The 12,489-nt window shown below is 40.1% G+C and overlaps 1 protein-coding gene across 2 annotated transcripts in view; it reads right to left on the bottom strand.

The window, feature by feature from the left end:
• Positions 1–4,886: 4,886 nt before the first annotated feature.
• The window catches only part of LOC136882355 (organic cation transporter protein), a 113,764-nt gene continuing 106,161 nt past the window's right edge, over positions 4,887–12,489 (bottom strand). For both annotated transcript variants that reach the window (XM_067154959.2, XM_068229502.1), the window contains one exon: positions 4,887–11,242. In XM_067154959.2, coding sequence (XP_067011060.2) covers positions 11,191–11,242 — 52 coding nt within the window. In that variant the 3' untranslated portion in view covers positions 4,887–11,190. The remainder of the gene's footprint in view (positions 11,243–12,489) is intronic.

Below are 12,489 nucleotides of genomic sequence, written 5' to 3'. Positions count from 1 at the left end.
GAAACTGCTAGACGGATGAATGTGCAGGGCAAGTCGGTGAATCATACCTCAGTGTACATGATCTTGGCAAAAAATTATACCCCTGGTACCCTTTCTCACAGCATATGCAAAGTCCCCACTACTTGCTGTGGTGCTATGCAAATCAGTTAGCCGCAACGAGCGACATTTTGTGCGTATTTCCGCTAATAATTAACGAAAATATAGTAAAGAATTAGCTGATAAGAAAACCAGGCTTGTACAAAGTGCTTTTATAAAAAAATTACTCCTATATTCCTAGTTTCAGACAGCTAAAATAAAATAATTTTTTCTCCACAAAGTGGGGGGGCAACTGCCCCCCCTCGCTCCCCTTTGTCGCCGCTACTGTTCACAGCTGTAAGGGACGTGAAGTTCATGCCATCTTATTATCTTGCCCCGTACTTGTCTCTCTGCTATGAAGATCAGAAAGCCTTCGAAGAAGGGGTCACCGTACGATTGCTCTCAAAAGATCAAGTGGTGAAATCTACAGTAGCAAAAGGCACTTTATCAATTGCATCAAATTCATCCCATCATTCTAGGTGCTGCTGATGCCACATTGACAGCCCTTCATGATTCTGTTGCCAAGGCAATCCTGGGAACAATGAAGATAGGCCAATGCACAATAGACAAGCAGCCATAGATATGGTCTGAGCAAGTTCAGTAGAAAGTACTGAAGAAAAAGAACATCTACCAGAAGGGGCATGCTGACAAAATCAAAGACAACAGGGAATAATATGTTTCAGCAAGACGAGCAGCTAAGAAAGCTGCTGCTGAGGACAAAGCTGAGCGCTAAAAATATCTATATGCAGAGCTGGACACTAAGGGAGGTAATATTTAATTGCATGTGGCCTCCGGAGAAGCCTGGTGCAGATCTTTCAAGTTGACACCGTGTAGGCGACCTGCACATCTGTGAGATTGGGGCCCTAAGGTGAAATATAATGATCAAGGTGGCACCAACACCCAGCATCCGAGCCATAGGAATTAATTATGAAAGTTAAAATCCCAGACCCATCCAGGAATACAACACAGGACCCCTTGGACCAAAGACTAGCATGCTAACCATTTAGCTATGGAGCCGGACACTAAGGGAGGTGAAAAGTGTATTTACCGGCTAGAAAAAGCAAGCTTCAAGGCAACACAAGACATTGAAGGAATTTCAAATGTGGAATTTTCACATCCACCAATTCCACAGGGTGTGTCTTGCTTGGGACCAGTGGAGTTGCCCATCCAATAAGATGTATGAAGAATTCAAAAGTATCACACCAGGGTGATCTACCAGTAGATTTCTGAAAGCTGAAAGAAATCCTTAATGACACTGCCGAGTGGCTAGCCTCTTCAATGCCATTGTGGGTGATAGTCATGCTCCTGCTAATTGGGCAAGCATGAAGTGCCCATATTTAGGAGCAAAGATGACCCAGTGCAGTTAGCTATATATTTTGGGGGTGGGAAACTAGTAACCAAAAGAAAAACTAAAAAAAAATTAAAAGTATATGAAGGTGACAATATTTTATTCTTATGGGCATTATAAACCCATTACAATGTATGAATTTCTTTTACCATATACACCAACTTACATTCTATCAGAAAAGCACTTCTTCTTCTTCTTCTTCTTATTCTTCTTCTTCTTCTTCTTCTTCTCCTCCTCCTTCTCCTACCACTTTTCCCATATCTGTGGGGTCACGGGTGCAAACTTTGTTGCACATGTGCATTTTGTCCTGTTTTACGTCCGGATGCCCTTCCTGACGGCAACCCCATAAGGAGGGATGTAACCACTAATGCATGTGTATGTGGTGGTTGGTAGTGTGTTGTCTGAATATGGAGAGGAAAGTGTTGGGACAAACACGAACACCTAGTCCCCGGGCCAGAAAAATTAATCACAAGTGATTAAAATCCCCGACTTGGCCAGGAATCAAACCAGGCACCCTCTGAACCGAAGGCCTCAACGCTGACCACTCAGCCAATCAGTCGGAACAGAAAAACAATTCACTGAAAAGTTTAAACCAGGGCCTCTCCGGGTGCACGCACAGGTGCATTGCACTGCGCAAGTTGCGTGAGACGACTTCACTAGGTTCACCAGAGTGCACACCCCCACTCCTCGATGTTAAGCTATAGTGTTGTCCCTCTCTTTCACTATGCCTTTCTCGCTCACTCCGCCTGTCTCCCCTTCCTCACTTGCTCTGCAACGCTCCACCACCCAAGCAGAGATGAGCTGAACTTAGTCCAGATTAACCGAATTGCCCCGAGACAAAACGCTGGTCCGAACAGAGCCGAGTCGGACCGATGCACTGTGCACAGAACCTCTGCGCCTCGGTTTGCACACGTGAGATTTTGAGTGTTTGAGAGGCCCTGGTTTAAATAATTAATAAATCTGGTATAGGTTTCAGTTTACAGGCCCGAATATTGTTCTTGTTTCAGACATAATGATTGTCGTTTACTTACACGTCACTCCCTACCCACAGCAACTGTTATGACAAGTCACACACAACACCCACACTCTTTGTAGTGAAGCTGCAATAAGTCTATGCTGTTATTAATGCATTTCTTATTTATTCAGTCAAACATTGTTTTGAATATAAGTATAAACTGCTATCAAAAAATTATTTATTTTTATCAGTAATTATACAAGAGCATAACAGAATACATAACATACACAAGAAAATAACATAATAGAATGGTCATAAAAGTGAAAGAAAGAAGGAAAGAAAGAAAGAAAGAAAGAAAGAAAGAAAGAAAGAAAGAAGAAAAATTATACAATTAGATTCCAAATAGTGGGAGATTACGGTGGGCATGTCCCACCTCTGCTAACAGTGCACCTGACCAGCAGACTGTTCAAACCATTGATCAACCTGTCTCTTGTGTCATGTGATGAAAATCTTTGAGCGGATTCTTCATCGATGTCTGAGAGACAGTGTCACAATAGGCATCAACCAGTGTAGTCTTGTAAAGAGAGTCAGTACTTCTAATGAATCTTATATCTTTCATGCGACCCGTATGCTTGTCGAGAAACATTGAAGAAAGAATAAGCCATTACACCTGACATTCCTTGACCTTGTAGCAGATTGAGCAGCACTGCTAGAATCTCTGAGAGCTTTCCTGTGAGAGTTGGAGTTTATCAAGGATCAGCTCTTCATACGTGTTATGGATGCTATCTAATTTGACGTACATGAGTGTTCCTTTGACAGTACCATTCTGTATGCAGACGATATCCTACTTGCAGCTACAATGTAAGATTCCTGTGTTCAAACGCAGAGTGAATGCCTAAGCTAGCATGGCCTGCATCTAAATATTGAGAAGACCAAATATCTACGAGTAGAAGCTAACTCGAGCCGTCCTCCATCGCAATCAGTAGTCAAGACCTAGTGAAAACAAATTGCTTCCAATATTTAGGATCCTGACCGCAGAGTGACAGTAGTATTCATTGGGAGGTGTGGACAAGAGTGAATGCAGTATACAGTATCTTAGATGGAGGGAAGTCACAGGAGTACTCTGCGATAGGCAAACGTTGGTCCACCTCGTATCAAAAGTGTACCACACTATGGCCCATCCAGTGGCCTTGTGTGGTGCCAAGAGCTGGCCTGTCACACAAAGCGTCGAGTGCCATCTAGACACCATAGAGATATGCATGTTGTATTGATGTTTTGGGGTTTCACTCTTTGATCACATACCCAGCAACATGATCCAGCAGCAGATGGGAGTTATGTGAGTTATTCCCATTCGAGAGAAGAACATGATGCCTACAACGTCACTTCGATGGTAAATGCTCACGTGGAAAGCCAAGACCCCTAGCTGCTGAAATGCAGACTGCACAGGTGACATCAAACGTTGGATTTGAATACTTAAAATGTCAGACCCTTCACCTGTGGAAAAATGCTAATTGAAGTTCAAGAAGTTTTCAAATGGAGGTACAAATGCATGTGGGAAGTTTTGGTTACAAAGTATTTTTAACAGTCAAATTAATAAAATCAAACTGTACTTCAAAACCTAATTATCCAATTGAAATTAAATTGGGCATACATACTATTCTCCAAGTATTTATTTAGCCTAGCATTACAAATTTCAAATTGCTCAATTGAGAAATATGGAAGTTTGAAGGGATGGACATGGGAAAAGGACAATGCAAGATGTGTGTTGTGTGGGGGGGGAGGAAATGAGAGAAGAATTTCATCTCCTAAAAGTGTGTAAAGAAACTATAGTGATTAGAAGAAATTTTCTTAGTAATAATGAAGTATTAGTATTAAGTCAGAAAGAAAAGATCATAAAATTATAAGCTGGACAAAGAATGAATGGAATAACCCTAGCAATGTAACCAAGTACTTAGCTGTAGTTAGAAATACGTGTATGCGAAAGTTACAAGAAAGGAGCAGTTATAGTAATGCAAGGAAGGAGGTGATGGTAGTGGTAAGTGATAAAATCTATATGCACAATTACTCAGTCACTGAGACAGGTTTGCACCCACAGCTCACAGTAATCCATAGCTGGGGTAGTAGGCTGTTGTGCATGCATGGGTGCTCTTAGCTAATATACGAGTTATATGACTTGGGAAACCTGCTGAGATAAGGGCACGAGGTGACAGCGAAATCTCCTCAGTTGCTGGAAATCCATGACGGGAGAGATAGGAGGCTCGCCCCATGGTTGGTGGTTATCCGTGACTGTAGGATGGAGTTGTCATATGCACCCATGCAGGCACTTGCACAAAAGAATATTCTAAGTAGACTTATATTCCAGATATCGTAGGGCCTATTAATTGGAGGTAACTTGGTATAAACTTCTGGAAATAAATATTTAAATATGGAAGTTTGAAAATTCAGTCCCAATGTGTCTTAAATGTCTACTAGGTTCTAAGAGGGTATGTAATTGGAATAGTAATCATAGAAAGGTAGTGTTAATATTTATTTCCGTTTAGAAGTACATTTTGTAGCTATACGTATCTAAATAAATCTACTTATTCTAAATCTAGCCAAGTGCTGGATCAGCTACAGATGAATTGCACTTTTCTATACTAAAGAAGACATGCTGGCATGGAAATGGTCTTATCCTACACGATCTTGAGACAAACTCAGGGTGCAGCAGTGAAAGCTCTCAGTCTTTGTTGACGTTTCTTATTTTTATATATAGACAATACAGTAAAACCTGCCTAATACAGGGAAAGGAAAGGGAAGGGAAGGAAAGAGGAAAATATGTTTTGGAATACAGTGGTTTCTTACACAAAAATAATAACCTTACATTAAAACCACATCCAGAAAATAAAAGTTTGTTGTAATCAGTAAATAGAAAATAAACAATGCTGTTATCACCCCAAATGGAAACAGCATTGAGAGGGTGTTATATTTCAAGTATCTAGGATGCTGTCTGTGCCGGCCCCATGGTGTAGGGGTAGCATGCCTGCCTCTTACCCGGATGCCCCAGGTTCAATTCCCGGCCAGGACAGGGATTTTTACCTGGACCTGAGGGCTGGTTTGAGGTCCACTCAGCCTACGTGATTAGAATTGAGGAGCTCTCCGATGGTGAGATAGCGGCCTCGGTCTAGAAAGCGAAGAATAGCGGCCGAGAGGATTCGTCGTGCTGACCATACGACACGTTGTAATCTGCAGGCCTTCGGGCTAAGCAGCGGTCGCTTGGTAGGCCAAGGCTCTTCAAGGGCTGCAGTGCCATGGGGTTTGGTTTGGTTTGGTTAGGATGCTGTCTAACATAAGAGTGGAATTTGAATGTAGAACTTAAACCAAAATTGACACTGCAAGAAAAGTGCCTCCAAAGTTAAAACATCCTATGTTCAAACTTGACCTCTAATTTGAAACTCATTGGCATGTTGTGAAGTGAGGTGTGGTACCGGTGCTACTTTATGGTGTTGAAGTATGAGCACTAAAGGCTTTCTCTATCGAAGGGTAGAGAAAAGTCCACCTATTCAATATCATTAGATTAATATTTTACCTTACATTATTGGTACTAGTTTCGACCTTGCTACATTAGGTCACCTTCAGCCATGATCAAAATTGGAAATACATGCATATATATATATCCACCAATAAAATATTATAGATTGGTATGTCTTAAGTAAAGTCTTAATCTAAAACAGTGATGAAATATCAGATTACACATTTAAAACTGGAATGAAAATAACACATTAAAACTGTTGTGAATGGTGTTGTTGGACTATGCCAATGTTGTCCTGACAAACAAGTATTCTTGAGTCTTGAATTGATCTTGGAGCTGATATTCATCGTTTGTCTCTTGTGGACCCATTCGATCTACAAATTATGCCTTATTGAATAGAATATACAAGTAACAGTTTGAAGGGGACGTTCACAACTCGAATAAATGACCTTTCCATCAGATGTAATGATCTTTGTTTTAATTCAGTGTGAAGTGAATGTCCCCACGTTCCTCGTAATTTATGTGCACTGGTGTCTGTGCCGAATATCAGCTCCAAGATCAGTTCAAGACTAAAGAATACTCGTTTATTAGAAGGACATTGGCATAGTCCAACAACACCAATCACAACAGTTTCAATGTGTTATTTTAATTCCAATTTTAAACGTGCAGTCTGACATTTCTTCACTGTTTTATATTAAGACTTCACTTAAGATATACCAATTTGTAATATTTTATTGGTAGTTATAAACAGGGTCGTTCACTCAAAGTGGGACCGACCGGCTGGCCGGTGCAGCACAGCGGGTGGATGGGCAAGCTTAAGGTCAGACGAACACATGGCAACTCGCTGAGCTTGGGGCTGGGAGAGCACCTGTATGAATCGCATGTTAATAACAAGTACACATAATAGTGCATAATCAAAGTAAAATAATTTCTCACCTTGTCTCCTCCACCTCTACCTACACATTTCTGGCTTCATCTAAGGAAATTTTCATTCATACGCATTAGAGTTCATCTACCGAGATAGCCTCAATTTCTCTCATGATATTTTGTTTGAGTTCATCTACGTGTGATGGTTTGTTGCATAAACTTTTTTTTTTTTTTTTTTCAAATTTTCCCGTAAATAAAAATCGCAGACCGTAAGATCTGGGGATCTTGTGGGCCACAATAGTTTACTAATTACTCTGTTGTTAAAAATTTGCTCAATTAAACTTAATGACTCGTTAGCCGTATGCACGGTAGCTGAGTCTTACTGGAAATATCCAGACTGGCATTCATTGTCCGTCAGTTGTTAAAAAGTGGTACGAGAATGTCATTCTTATATCTCTGCCCAGTGATTGTGGTCTCAAAAACTATAGGCCCTATTATCCTGTCTGCAGTTACTGCCGCCAACAGTCCCAGTTTCACACTCCAGATGAACTCAAACAAAATATCGCGAGAGAAATTGAGGCTATCTCGGTAGATGAACTAATGCATATGAATGAAGATTTCCTTAGATGAAGCCAGAAATGTATAGATGCAGGTGGAGGATATTTTCAACATCTTCTGTGGCAATGTGAGAAATTATCTTACTTTGATTATGCGTTATTATGTGTGCTTGATATTTACATGCAATTCATACAGGCACTCTCCCGGCCCCAAGCTCAGCGAGTTGCCATGTGCTCGTCTGACCTTCAGCTCGTCCATCCGCCCGCTGTGCTGGCCAAGTGGCTGGCACCACTTTGAGTGAAAGACCCTGTACATGCATGTATTTTCAATTTTGATCATGGCTGAAGATGACCTAATGTAGCAAGGTCGAACGTAGTATCAATAATATCATATTAATCTAATGGTATTGAATAGATGGACCTTTCTCTACCCTTTGATCAACTGTCAATATGGACCATAATGAAATTTATCACTTATGACACTAAAGGCTTTGTCAACGAACTGCCTGAATGCGTTTGAAATGTGGGTTATCGTAATGTAGACCTCCTCACCATCGAGGTGGTACTCCATCATATTGGGAAGTCATGTGAAATCTCAAACCCTCATAAAATGCAGGAAAGCAGCCTAATTCTGTCATATCTTCTGAAATGACAAGTACAGCCTGATACAACCATGATAGAAGGGAAACGTGGACATAGGTGGAGAAGATTATCCTGGGTGCGGAACCTCAGACAGTAGTATCTTATTTTAAAACATCTAATGCTGGCAAGTGAAAGTATAGCTTCCTGTAGCCATTTATTTTCATCCTCCCTGTCGCTGTCCACTAGGGATGCCAGGAATTCCTCAATCCCCCCCCCCCAATTGACTGTTCTGTTAAAGGGGAAATATTCAAGTACTAGGCGGGAAGAATCCATCGTCTTGACAAATAGACTATAAGGTTCCAGGGCAGAGTTCCCCCTGTGGGTGGAGGTGTTAGGATAACACCCAAAGTATCCTTGACCTGTCATAAGAGGTCACTAAAAGAGGCCCCCAGGGCTCTCAAATTGGAAGCGTGGATTGGCGACCATGGGGCCCTTAGATGAGTCCTGGTTTTGCTTCCACTTAACCAAGCTCGATAGCTGTAGTCGCTTAAGTGTGGCCAATATCCAGTATTCGGGAGATAGTGGGTTCAAACCCCACTAACGGCAGCCCTGAAGATGTTTTCCAGTGGTTTCCCCCTTTCATACGGTCACGGCTGCTTCCTTCCCACTCCTAGTCCTTTCCTGCCTCATCATTGCCATTAGATCTATCAGTGTTGGTGCGAAGTAAAAGAAAGAACCTTCCGCTTACTTATGCCAGGCTCCTTACTTTCATCTATTCTCTCCAATCTCCCCTGGTCAACTCTTGTTCTTTTCGGACCCTGATAGTATTAGGGAGCGAGGCTTAGGTAGTCTTTCATTTTCCCACACTTTATGGCCCTTATCTTCCTTTGGCCGATACCTTCATTTTTTCAAAGTGTCAGCTCTTCCATTTCTTTCTGATCAATGTTATAATACAGGATGGTTGCCTAGTTTTATTTCCTCTTACAACAATCACCAGCACCACCACCTTAATAGTCTTGCATGTGTTAAGATGAACACAAAAGCCTAGTCCCCAAGTCAGAAGAATTAGCAAGATATGGGTGAAATGCCTGGCCTGACTGCGTATCGAATCTGAGACCATCTGAACTGAAGACTGCTACACTGATCAGCCAAAGAGCTGGACATTTTTATTAAAGAATTGTTTTTTCAAATCATTTCTTAGCAAGTTCTCACAAAATGACCACTTATTTGAGTCAGGCTCCTCACTTTCATCTCTCCTATCTCACCTCCCTTGGTCAACTCCTGTTCTCTTCTGACCTGATAGTATTAGTTTGGCTAAGCCTAGAGAGTCTTTCATTTTGACACACTTCATAGACCTTCCCTTCCTTTGGCAGAGACCTTCACCCTTTTAAGTTCGGAACTTTTCCATTTTCCCTCTGATTAGTGGAGTCAGTTAGTCGGTCGGTCGGTCAGTCACATTTAGGGTGGTCGCCCAGTTGGCAGATCCCCTACCAATTGTTTACCTAGCTTTCTCTTAAATATTTTCAATGAACTTGGAAATTTATCGAACATTTCCCTTGACAATTTATTCCAATCCCTTGCTCCTTGTCCTATAAATGAATATTTGCCCCAATTTGTTCTCTTGAATTCCAACTTTATTTTCATATTATGATCTTCCCTACTTTTAAAAGCTCCACTCAAGTTTATTCGTCAACTTATGTCATTCCATGCCAACTCTCCACTGACAGCTTGAAACATGCCGCCTCTGCAGCACAGTTACACATGAGACTCAGAGCCAACAGAAGGACAGCAACCAACACAACAGTAGATAAAAAATAACATCTTTCAACTAACATAAAACATTATTTCAGTATCTACTGACATTTCCTGGCAAGGTTTCAGCCAATAGTATTACCTACTGGTGCTAAGGGCCACTTACAATTTTTCAACTGATGCTTCTGTCACACTTTATGCTCACAAATTTCATCAGCGGCCTTGGACATATTGTATTTATGACAATCATGTTTATGCTTGTGTTCACGCCCTCATGTCGTTGGCTTTATATTATTACCACTTTGGTATTCCACTAATATTTTAAATGAACTGTTTTAATTGGAATTTTAATGGAAGAAGTTTTAGTCTCCGTCAAGATTATAGTTTAATCATTGACAGTGTTTCCATTAGCATCTTTATATATTGTATCATTTTTCACATTTTTATGTCCTGAATTTTAATAACTGGCTAAACTTTTAGCTTTCACTTTTAATATTAGTTGTACTTTTGATGATTGTTTTTAGGCTGAAGATGCCCTTAATTGAGGGTGAAACATGTCCCATTTAACTTATAGTCTATTTATGTAACCACTATAAGTGAAAATAAAAGTATTGAATAGGTGGATTAATTCAAACACCTTTATTGTTGTTGAACTGTAAATTTTCAATATGGACCAAAAATAAGATTTATAACATGTAATAATAACATGTAACATGCCACTTAGTCGAGCATCTCGTCTCCTTACTCCCAAGTCTTCCCAGCCCAAAGTTTGCAACATTTCAGTAACACTACTCCTTTATCGGAAATCACCCAGAACAAATCGTGCTGTTTGCCTTTGAATTTTTTCCAGTTCTCGTATCAACTAGTCCTGATGAGGGTCCCGTACACTAGAGCCACACTCTAACTGTGGTCTTACCAGATACTTATACGCCATCTCCTTTACATCCTTACAACAACCTCTAAATACTCTCATAACCATGTGAAGAGATCCGTCATCTTTCTTAACTATCTCGTTAATATGATTACTCCAGTGAAGATCATTCACCTAGCTACTTACATTGTTCCCCATGAGGTCCTATGACCCCATCAACATAATAATTCAAACTGAGAGGACTTTTCTCTTGGTGAAACTTACAACAATAATCACCACCTCTCTCAAAATGGTATTTCTTCAACCCTACTTTGTTTGGCTTGTTTTCACCCCTGATGTGCCAGCTCAAAGAAAAAATATCCCTACTGCACCCATCTTACAGATATATTTCTAACGGACACACTCTCTTTCTGGCAGGTTTTACTGTATTTACATTCTAGATATGTTAAGAGATTGTCAGTTGTATATTATTTTTTTGTTATTGTGTTCGCAGCAAATTCCTGGCATTGAATGTTCACCTAAAATATATGGACGGTTTTCTATGAGTTTTCCAACTCTCTGAGATAGCAAAGGCACTTTAACTTAATGATAATGCACCAAACAACATAAGATGCTGCAGCAGCTCTTCACTCGCAGTGCTAGCAGAGTTCCTTGTGCTGGTAATATCTGCCTCCGTCATACCTTGTCAGGCTCTTCAGTAAGGTTAATCTCCTGACTGTCAGGTTTGCTGTGGACATCAAAACAATAAAGTCATTATACTGAAGAATTCAGATTATTAAATACTTCAAAATATTGAGTGAAAATAAAATGCATGCTATTGGTAGCATTATAATAATGATAATAATTGTGGACTAAAGTGCCAAAATATGAAAAATATGTTTTTTGTAATAAGGGGATGTGTTAGCCATGCTGCATATGGTGGTAATTTGTACACGAGCCTGAGGTCATTAGTTTAGTTGGTAGGAAGTTCTACAGGTAGAGCCACAGTCCAACGTGCCCAGCTGAGTTTGGTGGGGAATGGTGAATGTACCAATGTCTCATGCTGCAATTCTTCTGTGCTGTCCACTGTGTCAGTGTGCTATCACTCATGTATTTTCTAATTTCTGAGCCACTTAATTAAAGAAATGACTTTTATAGAAGCTAAATATTGTTATGTATGAGTAATTAAATAAAATGTACCAGATGTAGTATACTTGCACTTCAAAGTCCGTAGGTAATAATTTATTCCTGGCCTCCTTTGGTAGAGGTGGGTGAAAGTGCCTTTGTGTTTGCAAACTCTATTATAATTAAATTAATAATATATTATGGTTCCACGCATTCAAGACAATAACACTTAGTAATGCGAGGTTACATCACAAGTCGATCACAAATGGTATCGGTTTCAACCCCAGATCTGGGTCATCATCAGCCGATTGTTCAAAAGGTACAAGATAAAAGCAATGCACAGATGAATAACAAGTAACATAGAAGATAAAGATTTTTTCAAGACAAAAGTTCGTGTGGAGCTATATAACACTCGAGTATAAAGCATTAGGTTTTAAATGTCTTTAAAATCTTGATGTGAAGATGAAGAAATAGCTTGATGTTAAAGCTTATAATCGTATGTTTGATATATTAACATGCAAATAGCTAGTTGTCTTGCCATGCAGAAAAGTTTATTTTAAAGATCATTGTGAAGAAAAATAAGTAAAACATAAACTAATGTATTTACTTTATAACTTGGTACATTTATGTACTATGGACACATGAGTTGTGTAAGACAATCTAGTCCTCTATGTGTTCACCACCATGGCAGACTTAGCAAACTTCATAGCTACCAGACAGGTCACGCCACATGACTCTAACATTCTTTTGGCACGATATGTGCAAACGCCTCCAAGATTCTTCATTGCAGATCCATTGGCTTTTGGCCATATACGTGTGACCTGACGTAACTCTCAAGAAAAATGTGTCTGGTCTGGTGAATTTCGGCAC

The sequence above is a fragment of the Anabrus simplex genome, chromosome 10 (genome assembly GCF_040414725.1).
Source record: "Anabrus simplex isolate iqAnaSimp1 chromosome 10, ASM4041472v1, whole genome shotgun sequence".
Lineage (NCBI taxonomy): Eukaryota > Metazoa > Arthropoda > Insecta > Orthoptera > Tettigoniidae > Anabrus > Anabrus simplex.
This window is presented reverse-complemented; position numbering and strand designations above follow the sequence as displayed.